This window comes from Gopherus flavomarginatus, chromosome 1 (genome assembly GCF_025201925.1).
Source record: "Gopherus flavomarginatus isolate rGopFla2 chromosome 1, rGopFla2.mat.asm, whole genome shotgun sequence".
Classification (NCBI taxonomy): domain Eukaryota; kingdom Metazoa; phylum Chordata; order Testudines; family Testudinidae; genus Gopherus; species Gopherus flavomarginatus.
Genome location: NC_066617.1, coordinates 65899355 through 65920282, shown reverse-complemented (window position 1 = coordinate 65920282; position 20928 = coordinate 65899355). Strand labels below are relative to the sequence as shown.

Here is a 20928-nt window from a genome sequence, read left to right as displayed (position 1 = left end):
GACTAAAAATCAGTAAAAATGTATTTTTTGCCATTAAAATTAACATAAGTGAGACTGAGTACACATAAAGAACAGGGATTTTTGAGTAAGGTATCATTTTTATATGGTCACTTTACAGAGTAAAACCACATTTTAAAGTTTTTAACTTGCAGCATTAAAATTCTTCATTCTTGTTCCAGAAACATTTCCCACCAGAAGGTGGAAATGTCCAACCAATTCTGTGTTTAGTGCTATCGTTGCCATGTTTTCTCCAGTCACCTACTTGCCCACCAAATTTTAAAGACATGAACTCAGCTTCCTACCGGCATTTGTTTTTGTAAAATATAAAACTAAAAGGAAAACCTATTGGTTACATTATGAAATATTATAGTAATCAATATACTGTATGATCAGTGACAAATGTAACTGAACATTGTACACCTCCTCTTGGAAGATGAAAAGCAGAAAAAAAATAATATATATTATTCCTGAACAGAATATAGGTATAAACATCAAGTACTTACATCAATTAAATCGGAAAGGTCGTGAATATAATACTTGAAAACAGAAGCGTTGGTTGCTTCAAGGGTTAGTAGGTACTCATTTCGGGCTTTAATAGATTTCAGCTTGTTTTCAGAGTATTTTGCTTTACGCTGAGAAAGAAATTGTGTATTAATATAGTGAGAAAGTTTGAATACCTCAACTTTATCATGCAGCAAAATAGATGTGTGCATTAATTGTTACTATCAACTAGAAAGAAACTTCAATTTTTGCTACGAATTTAACAGAAACACAATTTTAAAACCCCATCAACAGAAAATGTAATTTATGAACAAGCCATGTAATGAGGAAATTACTGGGAGTAAAAACACTCACTATCTCTGAATTGCAAGTTCTCTGTAAGCTACTACTAGTTTATAACATTAATATATCTAACTAGCTACTTCTAGTTTATCATAGATTAATCTCATCATATGCCGCATATTTCCTTAATGGACAATCTCTCTCTAAAACCATTCTATAGAAACATATACATCTAAGCTACAGCTTCAAAGGAATGTCAGAACTGATCTGAATTTACTTCAAATTAAGCAGGATAACAAGCTTTTAATGAAACCCTATTTACTTTTTCCTTCATTTTCTCAATTTTCTTCACAGAACTCCTCCTCTGGTGCCTCTCCTCTAGTCGAATATGAAAGACAGGGTCTCCTGACCTCCCAATCTGTTTTTCTTCTTGCTTCTCTGCTTCCTTCAGCTTGCTTTCTGCACTGATGCTCTCTGCATGATACATATGGTATGTTTTCATGACCTGTGGAAGAGACCGTCAAAGAAGAGTTAAGAGGCAATGGATATAAAAAAGCTTCTCATAAACAAAAAAAAAAAAAAAAATCACAGGGCCCCTGAATAAAAACACCATCTTATGAAGTCTTGAATAAATATCTTTGCCAACAGCGTTTAGATTGTATTTTTCCTTCCTGCTCCATTTAATTTAATCTCAAGAGTTAGCAGCAGGCATGCATGCCTTGCTCATGTGACTTACTTTCAAGGTTGATTGTACATGACATTAGAATTGCTATTGTTCTGTTTGCTATTTATACTGCACTTTGCATCTCCGAAGCACTGTTCTAACTACTCTGGATAAGGAGAAGGTGATGGAAAATTAGTCCTAATTTAAGCAGGTTTGACTTCTCCCTCACCTTTACCCTGGGGAAAAAAGCAAGTAACATGCACCTCAGAACAAACTTTTCAGCAATGGAGTAAACCCACCACCCCAAAGTAGAGTGGGCATGCACCTGTCTGTTTTTTGGTTTCTATATTGGTTTTGGGGAAAGAACAAAACATAGAATCCTCAAGATAACTTCCTCTCTTCTTCCAGCAGATATCACCTTTGGGCCAGGCCACGCAGATGATTTTCTCCACGGATGAGTTCGCCAGCAGGAAGTAAATTGGCTGTTCCTGCTTCAGTAGGTGGGATGTGCTGAAGACACAGACCACCTTGGGGAGTTATCCTGAAATACCCTCTTGGAACAGAAGCAGCTTCTGTAGCTGAATAGTCAACAAGGCCTAAGAAGCTTCCATAGGCTGGCAGACATTGAGGATGACTCCCAGCTGGATAGGCTCAACTGTGAATTAGTCTCATCTGACAGCTGAAACTTGGCTTAGCACAGATTCTCAGCAGCCTGCTGTATGCTATTTCAGATGAATGTAGAAGAGATGTATTTTTAAAGTTCTGTGCAAAAAAATCAAAAAGCTTTTGGAGAACTCTAATTGTCCATAATGTAAGTAAGTACTAAATTATTTAGCACTTAAGATGTTGATAGAACTAAAACGTGATCTATATTGAAAACAAAACAGCAGACTGTTCACTTCCTTCCTTAATGAACACAGAAAAAATTGTACAGCATTTCAAAATGAGTTGCTTTTTGAATACGTTTGCAAACATAGGATTACAGGGGACATGATAGCAGTTTTCAGGTATCTAAAAGGGTGTCATCAGGAGGAGGGAGAAAACTTGTTCACCTTAGCCTCCACTGATAGAACAAGAAGCAATGGGCTTAACCTGCAGCAAGGGAGATTTAGGTTGGACATTAGGAAAAAGTTCCTAACTGTCAGGGTAGTTAAACACTGGAATAGATTGCCTAGGGAAGTTGTGGAATCTCCATCTCTGGAGATATTTAAGAGTAGGTTAGATAAATGTCTATTAGGGATGGTCTAGACAGTATTTGGTTCTGCCATGAGGGCAGGGGACTGGACTCGATGACCTCTCGAGGTCCCTTCCAGTCCTAGAGTCTATGAGTTTCTATGCCAAAATACCTAATATATGGAATGGATATTATTATATTACAGCAGGATGCACTCAGAACAGCACGGCACTGCGCTATGCACTATACATATGCATCGTAAGAGATACTCCCTGCCCCAAAGACCCTACAATCTAAACAGATAAGACAGACAATGGTACAGAGATACAGCAGGGCAGTGGCTGAGCTGGGAACACCATGCGGGCCTATTGAGTCCCAATCGTGCATTGCTTAAATGTAACTGAATGTTATGTTTTACCCATTACATTTGGCATTTTTACTAACAGCAAGAAATAATCTATGCACAGGGATTCATATTATATATATGAAATAAAAACTGATAAAATACAACAGATCATAATTTTTCAAGAATTTTGTTTTGTAAAATAAACACTGAAAAGAACAGCAAGTGATGAGATTCCATTAAAGATGACATGAAAAGGAAATTAAAAATATGGGTTGTGGCCTTTAGAAGATACTTTTTTTTATAGAAGGCCAACAAGATGTTTTTCAGCAAAAGCTTGCCAGCCCCAGAATGAGAACTATGTTCTTTTAGGTCAAGGCCTAGCCCATCATCTGGGCCAAACAGGAAAGTCATTTAGTTTTTCTATCTATTCTTTTGCCAGTAAAAAGAGCATAATGACACTTATCACTTTTTCAGCTGCAGACCTCAAGGCACTTGACAAAAGTGGCTAAGCCTAAGTAGTGCTGTTTTACAAACAAACTAGGCACTCAGATGTGAAGCAATTTTCCAGAGCGCCCCTGTAGTCTAGTGGATGAGATACAACTGTCTCTCACACTCCTCACCAACTGTTTACACATGAAACAGAAGCTGTGACATTCCAGCTAGCTGCACTAAGGGAGTACAGGAGCCACTATTGCTAGGAACTAGCTCTATCGGAGGACTCCAATAAGCCCAAGCTAGAGTGCCATTCCCTCAAGCCTCATGAAGAAGGAGCTCTCTCCAGGGACATCTCAACCTCTCCTTACACATAATGATTACAGAATCCACAGCAGCCCAATAGAGACTACTTCAAAAGCAAATCTATGTCAACTCCACCCTCTCCTGCAGCCTGGCCTTGACTGTCTCCTTAGGAATAGAGAGTCCATTTGAAATTCCCATTTCCATCTGAAAACATTGTATCTGCTATTGTTATACGTGAAACATTCAATTACTAGAATTGAAAGAGATTTGCGTTCGTCTGTTTTTGCAGTATACCAAGGGCTGGACTACATATAGTGTTTGCACCAAGAGAACATTATTGGTTTAGAAATTAATTCAGTTAAATTGGTGCAGCCCGAGTGCATATGCAGTTATATCAATACTGACATTAACATATATCTGATGTGTCTGCATCCTCACTGGAAGGTTATACCACTTTATCTATATCAGTTTCTAACAGATGTTAAATCAGTGCACAAAGTGCATACAGATCAGCCCTTGCTCTGTGCATTTAGCTTGTGTATAGTGTGTTTTGTTGATGGCACTTCCTATCTCATGCATTATTATTACATCATTCTCAGGCAATTCTCTGGAGAGCTCACAAGCACAGTCATCCCCAGGTTCTGCCAGTGGGTGTTTATCAGTAATACCAGCAACACTTCAATTGAAGAGACAGCAGACAGATATTTGAACAAAATGAAAGAGATTAGAGGGGTGATTGGGCCCAAACATTTTTGGTGTTGTTCCCACAAATAAGACAACATGAAGTTTGCATGTGAAGTTGCACAGTTTGCTCTTTTTTTAAATTTTCTACCATGTTTTGCGGGATGTTTTCTCTCTCTCTTTGCACTAGAGGATCTAAAATGATGTCAAATAATAGAAGAGATGGGCAAGGCAGGTTTTTACCGAAGTCTTCTGCTTAACTGAAAGCTTATGGAATGGACTCTAAATTCAGCAAACAGACTCGTTAGTTTAATTTTTTTGGAAGTCTGGCTCTCATGCAGAAGTGCAATGTTGCAATGCTTATTTTGCAAATACTGCATATGAATATTGAAATCCAAACAAAAAAACCCCCTAATGTTTATTTTTTAAAAGTTATGAATATGTAAAAACACTCTATAGTTTGCAACTAAACTGCCAGTCAGTGTCTCTTTAAATGAATTACAAATTCTCAGTACAGCCAATAATTTTAAAGCTGTCCATCAGAATTCTCTCTCTATTGGATTGATTAATTTATTTTCTTATTGTTTTGTTTCTTTAGTAAAAGCCCTCCCTATAAGATAAACAAACACCTTCACTTCTAAATATTAAGGAAATAGCAATTTCAAAAATATATAGATGTTTTACTCTTTTTGTGCAAATCCACAATAAATTTGGAAAATTCAAAGTTAATGCAAAGACAAGCTCAATAAGATTTATGATGCATTTCCTCTCTAATAGCAACATTTTAAAATTAAAAACAGAATTTAAAAAATAATCAGTAATACATTATCCATCTTGCTCATCAATACTTAGATATTTCAGTGGCAATTCTTAGGGTCCAATTTAGTTACAGAAGTCAATGTGAGATTTTCTTGTATAAAGAGTTCTGAACTGGGTCCCTCAATCTATTATTTAGAACAAATATCCTGGTGAAATGTACAATGCTCCTCTCAATTTCCTGACAAACTGTTGAATTGATAGGCCATACTGTCAGAGTATCTGTCACTGCAGTGACTTTAATTAGTCCCAAAAGTGGTTATTGATCTGCCATCAAGTGTTCATTGAAGAGGAAGAGAAAGGTCACAATTTCACAGATGCGAGGCTGTCATCATGACAGATACAGTGTACTCCTACTCTGTATTTGACAGACATCTTTAAATGCAATATCAGTCTTCCTATAAAATAAAACGGAGTTTAATTCTGCCAATTTAGCAGGTGTTATAGAAGCATTACACTAGATCAGCCATTTTAAAATAAAGATTTCTGACCCACAACAAAGTCAGCCTAAAAGTGTCTGGAAAGGGTTATGCTGCACGAAATTACAAGTGTTCTATTTGTAAAGAAATAGATTGTATACTACCCTTGATTTTAGTGTGGAAGTCTCAATGTCATTGATAGGAGTTCAGTATGCAGATTGAGGGCGGCACATGCAACTCACGCATCATGGTGAAGGGCATATTACAGACAAATTGAATAATTATTTTTGTTAAACGCACAAATTAATTGTGCAGATCCATCAGTAAGAAAGTAATTTATACTATGTAAGACAACTGGGTTTTGTGGGGAGACAGAGGGAAGTTTTCTTGTGAAAAGGCTGTTTTTCATTTTCTCTTTGCTATCATGTTATAGGATTGTTCCCATCACTCTGCATTTTTCACAGTAGTGGATGGAGGTCTTGCTCAAAAATTTAAACTTCTTTTCTTGAAAACTTCCCATCCCTCAACTATCAGAGCTGCCCAGAGCACCAAGATGTAACACTAGAAAGTTAACATATGTTAGCATTATCTGCTGAGAGAAGGAACAAATCTAATTTTATAATAAAACTGCATAATAGTAGTCCCTTGTTTATCATGAGAATGCTACTCATCTGCATCAATGGGTGGGGGAACTTTATTGGGCCAGTGGTGAAAGGGGGACATTTGCTAGAGGACAATAGGTAGCTCCTCCCCCGGGAGCCTCTGTCATTTAGCCAGCTAGGGGAGAAGGATGCTAATTGACCATCATTCCCCAGATCTCAGGATTTAGACCAGCGCAGGGACTATGTAGAACCCAGAGAAAGGGTTGCTCATCTGCTTCCAGCAGCAGCAGCAGCAGTCCTCAAGTTGCAGAGGAAGGCTGATAATGCTGGGTAAATTCTGGGGCCCCTTTCCCCAGGGGCAGAGGATCTATCCCACTGCCTCCCTTGGCATGGGGGCTCTGTCTGCTACAGGAGGGATTCCATTATGACTCCCCTGGGAGCCACATGGGGGACCCAACAGAGTGTAGCCCTGGAATTGTGTCCAGGGCTAGTCCTAGACCAAATGGCGCCCCAGGCGAAGAGCGTCTTTGGCGCCCCCCATTTGTTAAATTTTTGAATACTTTATTTTTATTGCATTAGTAGCCCATTTAATGACTTTGCTGCACAATTTTCATGCATGATTTATTCCTGTCATATAAGACAATAAATGAGGCTGGTGACAGACTTTGTTTCACACGGTCGGTGGTTTAACATCCTTTATCATTCAGTAAATGCCCCAAAAGTGGATAATGGCGTTACCGATGCTCTCTTGCTTTCAGGATGACCAACTGCAGATGTAAGCAGAGTCAGAATGGGCTCTATACTGACAACTGGTGATGAGCTGTGGAAAAGGACTTCAGGGGCTGATCTTGTCTGCATGGGCACACCCATTCTGCCTAGCATGATGGGACTGCTTGCCCATATGGTCACTTTGACTGCCGTGGGATCCCCAGTCTCTTTGTTACTGGGGCAGGAGTAATAAAGTGTTGTTATACTGGTTATGCGAATTGAGGCCAGTAGAACTGTACTTGGCATTTGATGGAGGGACTCACCCTCAACTAAGTAGCAGTTGCTAGGCAAGGCACATAGGTTCCAAACCCTCCTGTGACTGGAAAATGGTGGGGGACAGGTGTTTGTATTTGGTAGCATAGGCCACTTCTGAGGACCCCAAACAGCACTTTGATTCCTTCTCTCTTTATGGTGTAATAACAGAGCTAATTTTGACTCCATTAGGAGTCTTGATACATACTGCAAAGCTGAAATTGCTGATACCTAGGTCTAAGCACTAGACCTACTTTGGACTAGTGGTGCACCAGCACCGAGGCACCCCTACTAACAGCTGAAATCACTAAAGCGCTGAAGTTACTAAAAGCTGAAATCACTGAGAGCTGTGTTAAGTGTGTGTGTGTGGGTGGGTTAAAGATATATTGTTGAGCGGCTAGCAGGATGGCTAGTGGAGAGCAGCGGCTAGCAGAGAGGAGCAGCCCAGGGTGAAGACTGCAGCAGAACCCCATGGAGAGGTGTGGCAATCGGGCATTGACACGAGCACATAAGATGCCCCCTTTACTTGCCCCCTCTTCCACCCAAGCTGGGAGGTAAACTCTGCAGATGAACTTCTGAACTCTATGGGGCCTGCACTGACCAAGGACAGAAACTATGGGAGGAGTGACTTTTGGGGTGCTGGACTCAAGAATCAAAGGGAGAAGGACATGGCCCCATCTGCTTGGGGGTGGGTCTTCTGATTCATGGTTTTGTGTTAATGAACGCTAGCTGTGGTATTTTCCCAATTTAATGCTGAGCTGTTAAACCTCATCTTGTTAAAGATTTTTGCTACACTGAGACTCTGTGCTTGAGAAAGGGGAAGTATTGCCTCTCTGAGGCGCCCAGGGGTGTGTGTATGTAATTTTCCCAGGTCACTGGGTGGGGACTTGAGCCGGTTTTGCATTGTATTGCTGAAAGGGAACTCCTATGTACTGAACCTGGCCCTTGCTGCTGTCAACTTGGCCTGGCAGAAAGGTTACACAGGAACAAGCCCAGCAGGGACTTGCAGCCAGTGCCCCAACAACTTTGGGATCTTGGCTCATGACAGCAGTAGAACTAGTTGAAAACTTGGTTACCCTGAGGACCTATAAGGCGAGCTGTTCAGAATTAGAGAAATTTAGGGCACACACAGGGCTTCACTGTCGGTAGCCTATACCCACACATCAGGGGTCACAACAAGTGGTGCCTTTGACCCACCACAGGTAGGCTCCCTTCACTATCTCTGGCCAGCTAGTGGGCCTATCCTTCTGGAGTAGGTTGGCGGGTTTCCAAGACCCATGCAGGCATTTCATAGCAAGGAAACTGTTAGAAGGGTGGTCCTGGAGGGATGTGTGCTAGGCTGATGACAGGTTATCCACCCTGTTGGAGTTTCCAAAGGCTCTGCCTGGGACCGCAGCTGTGGGAGGCAGGTCATTTTATTTAAGGTGGCATTTATTGTTGCCACCTTTGGCGCTTTGACAGTGAGTGAGCTGGTGGCTATGGGTGCTGTGGATAGGTCCCAGCGTGCTTTAATGTAACAGATATGCAACTCTTGTGCTTACAGTACTCAAAAACAGACCAGAAGGGAAGAGGGGCCTACGTGGTGTTGAAGGAACGTGCAGATGAGCACCTGTTCCCTGTAAAGGTGATAAGAGTCTCACTAAAATCCAGGGCCTGCAACTAGCTCTGTTGTTTTCATGTGGTGATGGCAGCTTCCTGACAAGGTATCAATTCAGCACCATACTGAAAAACACCTTGCACTACTGTGGTCTTCACCCGGGTAAATTTGGCAGTTATTTTTGAGAATCAGGGCAGCGATGTCAGTAGCTGCAGAGGGTTTTGACCCACGTTAGGTGCAGGCAATAGAGCACTAGAAATCAAGGGCTACAGGACTTATGCCTGCACCAAGGAAACGATGGCAGGGAATGAGCTTGTTTGTTTTAGAAGCTACCCAGAGTGTACGCAATGTTTGGATTTGTGGGCACCCTATATTGCAGTAGGGCCACAAGATGCTGCCAGGACAGCAGACGGATCTCAGCTGGGCTTCAGTGCTGAAGCTGTCAGCATCCAGAAGAGGCATGCAGTGGGATCAGCTTGTACCACTTCTGCACTCACTGACAGCAAAAGGCTAGGAGCAGACCGAGCCTTGTGGGCAAGATTAGAAAGAAAGTAAATAATGGGGTCACCAAGATATTCCTGAAGAAAGGGGGTTCCATGATACAGCATGGGGACATCCATTACAATCACCCAGAAGTTTTCAGGGATGATGATGTATATCCATCTGATGGAGGTGCTGATGTACGGCTATGGCATGTGCAGGCACGGGTTGAGCAAGTGGTGCGATAGCAGGTGCCGTAGCTGCGTGGAGAGTGACCAAGCTTGTTGCTGGCACTCCCTGTGGCTGGTTTCCAGTGCAGCTAACAATAAAAAAAGTTTCTAGAGGTCAAAGACCTGGGATTTTGGTGTTGAGCCTTGGGCTCATGTGACAGGATGAGACCTTCTGGCCTTCGTGGGCTGAGGTCCTCACCCTGCTGCACCCTCGGTCCCTCTTGTGGGGATGGGGGAGGGTGCTAGGACTCAAAGAACCACATCCTGCAGGGTAGGGCTGAAGAGAGCCTACCCCGCCTTATAGGTTCTATGGTAAGTCCTGCACTGGAACCAATTAAATGGCTGGTATAGAAAAGTATGGGTGAGGGGTGGGAAGTGCCCCTCCCTGTGTTAAAGTTGCGGTCTGCCACTTAATTCCATGCATGTGTCTGTCCTCATTTTGCAGCTGTGTACACATCAATAGGCATTTAATAGAATACCAACTTATCGTTGCTGAAATTACTGTCTTTGATTTATTTCAAAACTGCCTCCAGTAAAGTAGTATTTCTTACTGGAAATTGAGTTTGTGTGTAATTCATTAATCTGGCCAGCTGGCACTTCCCTGGAGAAGTAAAGCAAAATCTTATACTAATTTCCCATTTTCCTTGGTTTCTCACGCTTGTGTTCAGAAGACTGTTGGTAGACTGGATATTAGATATTTTCATAATCCTACTCACTTCCAAACGAATCTCTGATGCAAGCCCTGGAAATATCACTGACGTTTTCCTGCCATCGTGGCATTACTGACCTCACTATTTATCAAATCTCTTGTACTCTGCAATAAATTGGACATAACTTCTGTGTAACATCACTGTATTCTGTGGCACTCCTGTGCAGCAGAATGAAAATTCTGTAGCAACCTCCTTTAAAATTAAACACTGGAGATTTTAAATGAATTACATAAGGCAATGAAATATACAATTGGTACAGCAGCCTGTGTTATTTATTTTAATAATAAATTTATTTTATTTTGCACTGTCCCCATATTTTCAAACTTCAGCATACCGCAGGTTTTTGTATTACTTATGAAAATTGTCAGGGCAGAAGGTTTTGTCAGCTGAGTACAGGACACCAACATGTAATTCTAGGATGCCTCAAAAATTCCTGCTCTTTGATATAAACAGCAGATATTGCCTGTCATTATTATCACTTAACTTCTGCCAAATGGCTTGACTGGAGTGGAAAAGCACCAAAACAATCATTCTAAATCCAGGTTTAAACACGGTTTATTTACCACTTAGTTCAGTCCCTCTGAATCTATTAAAACTGTATATGGCCAAGGCTGGATTAAGGCAAACCAAGGCCCTAGGCTCACAGCCACATTCCTAGGGCCCAGTTTCTCAGTTAGAGCAGCAAATGTCCATTGAGGTACAAGAAGCAGTTAACACCTCTTAAAGCTATTGTTTCAGGCAGACATCACTGCATAAATTACACTCCGGTGATCTTTTCAAACTTGTCTCCCCTACCATAAGGTCTAGAAGGACTTACTGTGTTTAAATGAAAGCTGATACTCTGATTCATTTATTTGGCATACACAATCCAGTCAAGCCAAACCACAGCGTTCTTATCAATGATATTTAATGCACAAAGACCTCCAGAAAGTTTAGTCATTTTGCAGTCCTCAACGATGTGTATCAGGGTTTGTGGCTGCTCACACTGACATACTAGACTGCATCTAAAATGACACCAAAATTCCACTTCAGCACAAATTCCGTGTCTGGTACAAAGCCAGTTCAGAAGGGTCTGTTGCCTTTGCGGAAAATCAAACTCAGGTTGAAATTGAGTGGGGTCCAAGATAAGATAATTATTTCTCGCTTTCTCTATGGACCATGAAGAAGAATCATAGAAGAAAATTAGGGTTGGAAGAAACCTCAGGAGGCCATCTAGTCCAACCTCCTGCTCAAAGCAGGACCAACCCCAACTAAATCATCCCAGCCAGGACTTTGTCAAGGCTAGGCCTTAAAAACCTCAAAGGATGGAGACTTCACCACCCGAAACTCACCACGTCATCCACCATAAATATTTCACCCGGTAAACTTATTCACAATGGGTGCTGTGAAGGCAGACGACCACGTGGTGGATTAAACATGTCTTTAATTAATGGTAGATGTGGCATATGATGTAATCAAATGACTATGAGCCATAGAGGCACATAGGTTCCACAGGTGCCTATGCTTTAGGGCATGTCTACACTATAAACTTTTGCCGACACAAGTTATTCTGGCATTAAAGCCCCATGGTTAGTACATTGCTTGTGTCTATGCACAGTTAGCATCTTGTGTTGGCACTTCGCAGTGCTTGTTTCGATGCACAGTGAGGTGCACCGTAGGTAGGTAAGTATCCCAATGTACAACTTGCTACCAGCCAGCACACTGTCTTTTTGGAAGTTTTTGGCAATGCATGGTGGGGCAGAAGTCTTGGAGGGGTGACTGGGATTGTGGAGTCATGTTTCCATCATGCAACTTTCTCCATCCCGTAATGTCATCTCTATCCCATAATTTTCATGTCTATTTTTAAAATCTCCCAAACCGATGTGGGACTTGTTGCTGTCCACTATCTCTGACAGAAGCATTGAGCCTGCATAGCTCTGCACTGTTGTCATGAGCGTTGCAAGCACAGGATGTACAATCCTCCAGTATTTGCAGAGCTGCAAGAAGAGCCAACGGGAACATGACGATTTCCTGGAAGTCAGAATGCTATGTCAACACAGGTAACGTAGTGTCTACATTCGCGTTGCGTTGACCTCAGTACATCAACCACGGTTCAATGTCACTTGGGGAGATGGTGTTTGCATAATAGTTAGCTTACATCAGGGGGAGACAAAGTTAAGCGTTGACACATGAATAACTGGGTTGATGCAAGGTGGCTTACGTCAAACTAACTTTGTAGTGTAGACCAGGACCAACCTAGTTTGGCCCTGTACACAGTCACATCTCCCACACAATTAGAGGCTCTCAATTAATGCTCTTTTCAACAGCAAGACACACAAAAATTTATTTTGACATTCAGTATTTCAGTGAGAGCTTGACATGTGTCAAGAGAGTAACCTTGATTCTGGAGAATCCAGGCAATGACTCTGCTGATAATAGAGACTTTGCTGGGTCAAATGGAGGGCAGAAAAGGTGTGGGGGGTTATGAGACCCAATAAACAGAAGTCATCCTCTGCTTACAATGTCTATTTAGCACAATACCTTGACAGAAGTGTCTTCATTTTGGTGAATCTGGGCAGATCTTGAAAAGCCTGGCCTGGGAGTTATGAGTGTGTACCGCTATGGGTTGTGGATACTGGAATGTCTGCAGCCTTTTGATGAAGCATGGGCAGAGCTAGTGGGAAATGACAGATTCCAAGATTTTTTATGTTAATAATGGACTCTTCAGTCTAGCAGACAAAGGTATAACACAATCCAATGGCTGGAAGCTGAAGCTAGATAATTTCAGACAGGAAAGAAGGTGTACTTTTATTTATTTATTTTTTTAAAACAGTGAGGGCAATTAACCACTGGAACAATTCATCAAGGGCTGTGGTGGATTCTCCATTCCTAACTATTTTTAAATCCAGACTGGATGTTTTTCTAAAAGCTCTGCTCTAGGAATTATTTTGGGGAAGTCTGTGGCCTGTGTTATACAGGAGGCCAGATTAGATGACCATAGTGATCCCTTCTGGCCTGGGAATATATGAAAACTGGTCACTCCAGCCAAACAAACAGCAGCAAAAGTTGGAAATATATTCCCTCCTCATCTAACACACACACCTTAATGAGGGCAATCCTTCAGGTTCCAGTGCAGTGCTCACAATCTATAGAGGTACACACTGACACCATCCAGGCCTGTCTCTTAGGCCCCAGAATTTACCTCTGCAGAACACACTATATCCCCACTTTCTAGTCTCATCGGCAGTGACAGATCTGATATTTAGCTCTAACAGTTTATACACTTGTGAAGAAACTCAGCTAATTACTAATCTACATTGATTGAGGGAAAAGCAGAGAGTGGAACTGGAGAGAGAAGTGAAGCAGCTGAGGTGGGGTGCTGGAAACATGAAAACACTGATTGACTGGCACAGTAAAAGGAAAGTACATACATAATTAAAAATAGTTGTCACTTTTAATGTACTGAATTTGCAATATTTCACCATGAAGTGGGGAGGGATAGCTCCGTGGTTTGAGCATTGGCCTGCTAAACCCAGGGTTGTGAGTTCAATCCTTGAGGGGGCCACTTAGGGATCTGGGGCAAAAATCAGTACTTGGTCCTGCTAGTGAAGGCAGGGGGCTGGACTCGATGACCTTCCAAGGTCCCTTCCAGTTCTAGGAGATAGGTATAGCTCCTATTATTATTATATTATAAATATTTGATTATTTTCTGCAGAATGTTTTGAATCATAATATAAGAACAAGCACATAAACCAGTGGGAATTTGAGTCCTCATATTATTGAAATAAATTAAAATACATAGACCATTTGTCTTGAAATAATACACGTATGTATGTACTAATAATTTCAATATCATGTACGAGGTACAAGAATATTTCACACAATGGGCCAGATGGCTCCTCCCACAGAAGAAGTCACAAGTAGGGGCTTATGGGAGAGGAACACTGAAGTTTCCCTTTTGGGATTTTCAACAGATCATTCCTCTGGGGAAGCTCTTCTTGCCCACTGGGGGAAAAACGGGGACTCACCACTCAGAATCTATGTATCCCCCAAATCAACATGGTTCTTTGGGTATCCACTGGAGGCCAGGAACATCTGTTCCTGCTGTTTATTACCTCAATCCTGTTTACCACATCATAACACTAATTATATCACAAATAGAGGGTGACTATGAAAACAGCAGGAACAGATGAAATCCTAAGCAACAAATAGCCTGTTTTCATAGAGACGTCCATAGTAATGAAAACAGGGAAAGAGAAATAGAGAAAGTATAAATCAGCATAATGGTCTCTAAAAGATTGTTTTCCATAAAGCATCAGTAGGTTTTTAGTATTCCAGAGAGTGCCTGAATTTTGGAGATATTTCATCTCATTTACATGTTTTTTAGTTCTAAACTTCGTCATACTGAACATGAAGCAACATCACTGTGTAGTCTCTCTCAAAGGTCAGAGTTTGGGGTTTCATTATAGGCTCATACTTTCAAATTCTTAAAATGCCCTTGAGCAAAAAGAGCTATTTTTAAAAATTATAAGCCTTTTCTATACTCAATAGGACGTGACATATAGCTTGGATTCTTTTGTGACCTCTCTTCCATTTTTCCTCTTGGGCTAGTTTTCTCTTTCTAAATCTTTAGCATTGTCTACTGACTTTAAGGAGCGAATATAAAGACCATTGAAATATTCCCATTGCATACAGCAGGCTTTAGATCAGGTTTTCTGAGGGCCATCCTGGAACAGGCTAAAAATGACTTCCCTGGGAAGATGTGCAAGACTTGATTTCCAATGAAGAGTTCTGAAACTGTCTTTTGTTTCTGGCTCCCTCACTAATACAGAAAGCTTAGAGCATCTGGTATAGAACTATTTCCAAAACTACTCCTGCACCAGTTACTCAGCAATCTGCACATGAGATCAAGCCTAAGTTTTTAAAGATTCCATTTATAAAATTTTGAACAAAAATCAGCAGGGATCCCCATAGAGAAGCCCCAGTCAACAGAACCCATTTATCAAGAAGTTCTGAATGTCCCACAAAACCTTGGGATAGATTAGGTTGTACTGTATAAAGAGTTTGGGCATTCTGGAAGTATGAGTGGCCAGGCTTGCCTGAACTCCTGCTAAAATGTTTGGAGTGGATGGTACTGTCTTGTGTCATTCAAAAGATAACTCTCCTTCGGATGTGGAATAATATTTTGCTTCCAGCCAATGATCTTAAAGTAACCAGGTAGAGTATTAAAGTTTTCTAACACATAACTCACAGTTAAAAAGTTATTTAAGGCTTGTTAGAATTATTATATTAATGATTATTATTTGTATTATCATAACACTAGGGAACCCTAGTCATGTGCTAGGACCCCATTGTGCTAGGTGCTGTACAAACACAGAACAAAAAGACAGTTGTTGCATCAGAGATTTTACAATCTAAGTATAAAATAAGAGACAACAGATGAACAAGTATCAGAGGGGTAGCCGTGTTAGTCTGGATCTGTAAAAGCAGCAAAGAATCCTGTGGCACCTTACAGACTAACAGACGTTTTGGAGCATGAGCTTTCGTGGGTGAATACCCACTTCATCACATGCCTCTGACGAAGTGGGTGTTCACCCACGAAAGTTCATGCTCCAAAACGTCTGTTAGTCTATAAGGTGCCACAGGATTCTTTGCTGCTTTAACAGATGAACACAGACAGATGGGGGAGTGCAAGGAAACAATGAGATATTATTGTCTAAATAGACAAGACAGATGTAGAGTGGGGAAAGGGTTAGCACACACAAGCAGAGTGAACAGTGTGATGGCAGCAAACATCACGTTAGTGCCACGATTTTGATTAGTTTTGTTTTGGGTGGGGTCAGCTAAATCGAAAGAAAAGGAAAGGCAGGGGGACGCAGGTGGCGGGGAGGTGGGGCAGGAGTGGAGTGAAGCTGATGTGAGGAGACTGAGGAGAGAGGGGAAGGGTTAGAATAAACAGCCAATCACTATGGGACAGAGAAAGGTTTGCCTGGAATGTCTAAAGGAGGATAATTCCCTGCTTTGGCGGCTTCTGGTCCTACCAGCTGGAGTCTCTGTGAAGGGTTAGGTCCTGCAGATGGACACACCTGGGCAGATGCCTGAGGCCACGTGGAGCCCAACTGAAATCAATGGGGCTCTGCACAGGTACAGGGATGTGCCCAAGCATATCTATTTACATGATATGGTCCTTACTGAGAAATTCAACCAATAGAAATCCTAAAACATAATTTATTTACACTGACCGTGCCTGTTCCTCAAAGAGGCAGTTACTAGATATTTCAGCTAATAATTAGTTCACTTTTTTCCCTCTCTGATGGTCTTTAACCCATTTTTGAGCACAGCAGCTTTTTAAACCTGGAAAGTCATTTAATTTTAATGACCCTTTCTTATAAAATAATCAATTATGCTATAGGTTATAAAACCTTCCTCATACACCATTTTCAGTGGATTAAAAACTTTAATCCTTCTCCTTATTCAGGGAATTCAGAGGTGCATGGGGGTACCTGAATGTCAGTCAGCATTCAAAGATTTTAATTTTAACAACAGCATGAGCGGAAACTGATCACTCCATTAAAAAAAAATGCAAAGAAGAGAACAAACCAAAGGAGAGAGAGATCAATACCTGTCCATCTTTCACCTAACTGAACCAAATTCAACTGCTTCCCTTCACTTCTTTCACACTGAAAAGGCTGCAATAATTGTATGGGTTTTGTTTATTGCTCTTTATTGCTCATGACTAAGGCCACATTTTAGTCACGTGTATTTTTAGTAAAAGTCATGGACAGGTCACAGGCAGTAAACAAAAATTCATGGTCTGTAACCTGTCTATGACTTCAACTATATATCCCTGACTAAATCTTGGGCTGGGGACAGCCCAGGTGCTCAAGGGGGTTCCTGGGGCAGAGGAGGGAGGTTGGTGGGGCTGGCAGGCTCCCTACCTGGCTCCATGCCTCCCCGGAAGTGGCGACATCCCCCAGCTCAGCTCCTAGGTGGAGACTTGGCAGGCAGCTTTGTGCGCTGCCTCCACCCCAAGTGCCAGCTCCGTAGCCAATGGGAACTGCAGCCAATGGGAGCTCTGGAGGTGGAGTGATGTTGCCGCTTCCAGGGAGTCCCCTCGAGGTAAGGGCCACTCAGAGCCCACCTCACCCCGTCCTGTGCCCCAACCCCCTTCCCCGTCCCACACTTAACTCCTGCTGTATATGTAAAAAAACCTGCATTAAAGTCCACTCAGTCATACTTCAGCTAATCACTCAGAAAAACAAATTTGGTTACAATTTGCAGGAGATAATGCTGCCCACTTCTTGTTTACAATGTCATCTGAAAGTGAAGACAGGCGTTCACATGGCACTATTGTAGCTGGCGTCAAGGTATTTATGTGCCAGATGCCCTAAAGATTCATATGTCCCTTCATGCTTCAACCACTGTTCCAGGGGAAATACGTCGAAGCTGATGATGGGTTCTGTTTGATAATGATCCAAAGTACAGCGGACTGACATGTTCATTTTCATCACCTGAGGCAGATGCCATCAGCAGAAGGTTGATTTTCTTTTTTGGTGGTTTGGATTCTATAGTTTCCACATCGGAGTGTTCCTCTTTTAAGACTTCTGAAAATATGCTCCACATCTTGTTCCTCTCAGATTTTGGACAGCACTTCAAATTCTTAAACCTTGGGTCGAGTGCTGTAGTTATTTTTAGAAATCTCACACTGGTACCTTTTTTGAATTCTGTCAAATCTGCTGTGAAAGTGTTCTTAAAATGAACGTGTGCTGGGTCATCATCCGAGACTGCTATAACACGAAATATATGGCAGAATGCAGGTAAAACAAAACAGGAGACGTACGTAGTTCAGTCCTCTGGCCAAAGAATGAAGGGGCATACATATGTTTAGAATATCTGGCATGTAAATACTTTACAAGGCCAGCTACAAAAGTGCCATGTGAATGCCTGTTCTCACTTTCAGGTGACACTGTAAATAAGAAGCAGGCAACATTATCTCCCTTAAACGTAAACAAACTTGTTTGTCTTAGTGATTGGCTGAACAAGAAGCAGGACTGAGTGGACTTGTAGGCTGTGAAGTTTTACATTGTTTTATTTTTGAATGCAGTTATGTAACAAAAAAATCTAAATTTGTAAATTAAACTTTCATGATAAAGAGATTGCACCACAGTACTTGTGTTAGGTGAATTGAAAAATACTATTTTTTTTGTTTTTTACAGTGTAAATATTTGTAATAAAAAAGTGAGCACTCTACAGTTTGTATTGTGTTGTAACTGAAATCAACATATTTGAAAATATAGAAAATATCCAAAATATTTAAATAAGTGGTATTCTACTATTGTTTAACATTGCACAATTAATTGCGATTAATTTTTTAAATCGCTGACAGCTTTACTTAAAACAAAACCCACGCTTTAAACAATAATATTGTGACAGAATTCAATATTCATTAGAAGCCATGGCATAGTGGTATGACTTCAGTAGGACTACTTGGTGCTTACAATGTAAGTGTTTCCAGGATCAATGCTTAAAAAAGTTATGAATGATTGAGAAATGCTATAATGAGCATGTAAGACAGAACATTTCAGCTGATAAATAAGGTGTGCACTGAACTAAGCATATTTACCTAATTCAGGAAATGTATAAAGCTCAACTAAACACATTGAGAGGAAAAACAACTGGTTGGACATTGCCTGGACAAAAATACTGTGCTATTTCTATTGGTGCGAGTTGCTATAAGAGGTGCTGGAACAATTTTTATAGTGGGGGTGCTCCTGATGAAAACCATGTATTTAGTGTTTGTTATTATTACTTTACACCAAGGGATGCAGCACCACTCCTAATTTCAGAACCAATGGGTGTCATCTAAAGGGACACTTACAGTGTGCAGAAATCGATTTGTACGAATAATTCTTGCAACAGAAGCTAACTAAATGTGCTTACCGTATAAAGCTCATTTAGAACTTTCATTAAATCTTCATGAAGCTGGAATGCAATCTCTTTGCCCTGTAATTAAAAAGAAATTATTACGAAGAGGCACTTAAATCTCCACAGAAATTTGCATTCATCATTCATTCATATCTGAAAGCTAGCACAATAGAGATTGTGAAGATGGCATTTTGACAGAATTCCAGTACGCTAAAAATTAATGATCCAATGATATAGAGACGGACAACAGCTGGAGAGAAATTTTCTAATAGGAGATCGAGAAGTGATTTAAGAGTGTGATTCCCATGAAGTATCAGGAAATTAGATGCCAACACAAAGGCTAAAGTTCAGGATTAATGTTATAATGCTTTTTAAAAATTGTATACCGTTTTACAACCGTTATGATACACATATATAATAAACCACTTGGAACAAAACATCCTAGGATATTCTATCTATCTCCATCACGGGTGTAGCCTTTGTTTCTCAGTACATACAACTATTGCTTTTATCTAAATATTTATTCAAGCAGTAATTGTAGTTCCTCTTTGAAACAGATAATCAGCTGCATAATTTCCCACAGAACAGAGAGCTGAAACAGCTTTAACTTTTCTGCACTGAGTCTTTGCATTTATTATGACCCAAAAAGGAGAAATACTTGGCACTGGTTAGTGAAGAAAGCAAGTATGTCAAAACAGGAGAGTTTAACTGGAGCCTCATTCAAATAAATTCCTTTGTTATTTGTCCATGTAACCGTTCAGTAGACGAAAATTGTGGCAACTGTGCAAGAGTTGCAGGCAATTGTACAGCAGTCTTTGGAAAGCAACTATGTAAAAGATTCATAGACTCTGGCAAACTGCCTATGTAATATTTTTCCTTTAGTGCTTATCATCATAGCACCTAGCTAAACTACAGTGTGGGATCTCAACACATTTTTGCTTTTTGTGAGTAAACTGATAACCAACACTTAGCCTAAAAATCAAATGAAAACCAATCTCATAATAGATTGAGGTTTTTAGCTGTGAACAGCACTATATTCTTATATGTAAAATGAAGGAAAATCACCTGCAGCGTATCAACTCACATCCAGAGCTACTGGCATACTGAAATATCAGTGAAACACCTGTAGGAATAACTGTACTTGAACACACATTTTAAACTACACCCAAATTCCCCAAAGAGCCAGAGGATACATGCCATCAAGTATACTTTCCAAGAAAATGAAACAAACAAAATTACTGGAACAAACATTTTTCATTTGCTTCCCCTCCCCACGCCATCCCCATGTTTAAAAGCAGTATCACACCTTACCATCATTTTTCAATTTTTATTAGCAGCCTTAAAGCAAGATGATTTTTGATAATTTTCTGGGAGCTTGAAAGATGGAAAAGGGTTAGCAAGATTCATGTTGCGTAAGACAATCAGCTTTGGTAACTAAGGCATAACAGAATCCAGTTCCACATCTAGACAGCAATTCTGAAGCTCTGGTATACAGATACACCACAATCTCTCTCATTCTTTATGCTTTTGAAAGTTTGGCATATTTTAATACCGAATCTCTCCTTCAAGTAGGTTCTTCCATTTGAAAATCTAGCAAACAAGGCTTACTACTTCAATGTCTTTGCAAAATCCAGACTAATGCATTTTATGTTATGATAACTAAAGAGCAAGTACTACAAGCTACATAGTTTATAGTACACCACATAAAAATACATGATGTATTGCAACATATTGTAAATCATTAGTCTGAAACACAGTAAAAGC

The 20928-nt window shown here is 40.6% G+C and overlaps 1 protein-coding gene across 2 annotated transcripts in view; it reads right to left on the bottom strand.

Annotated features, from left to right (window-relative positions):
* The window catches only part of SRGAP1 (SLIT-ROBO Rho GTPase activating protein 1), a 254633-nt gene that overhangs the window by 82692 nt on the left and 151013 nt on the right, over nucleotides 1–20928 (bottom strand). For both annotated transcript variants that reach the window (XM_050923345.1, XM_050923353.1), the window contains exons 4-6: nucleotides 19180–19242; nucleotides 1106–1288; nucleotides 504–632 (exon numbers count right to left, since the gene is read on the bottom strand). In XM_050923345.1, coding sequence (XP_050779302.1) covers nucleotides 504–632; nucleotides 1106–1288; nucleotides 19180–19242 — 375 coding nt within the window. The remainder of the gene's footprint in view (nucleotides 1–503; nucleotides 633–1105; nucleotides 1289–19179; nucleotides 19243–20928) is intronic.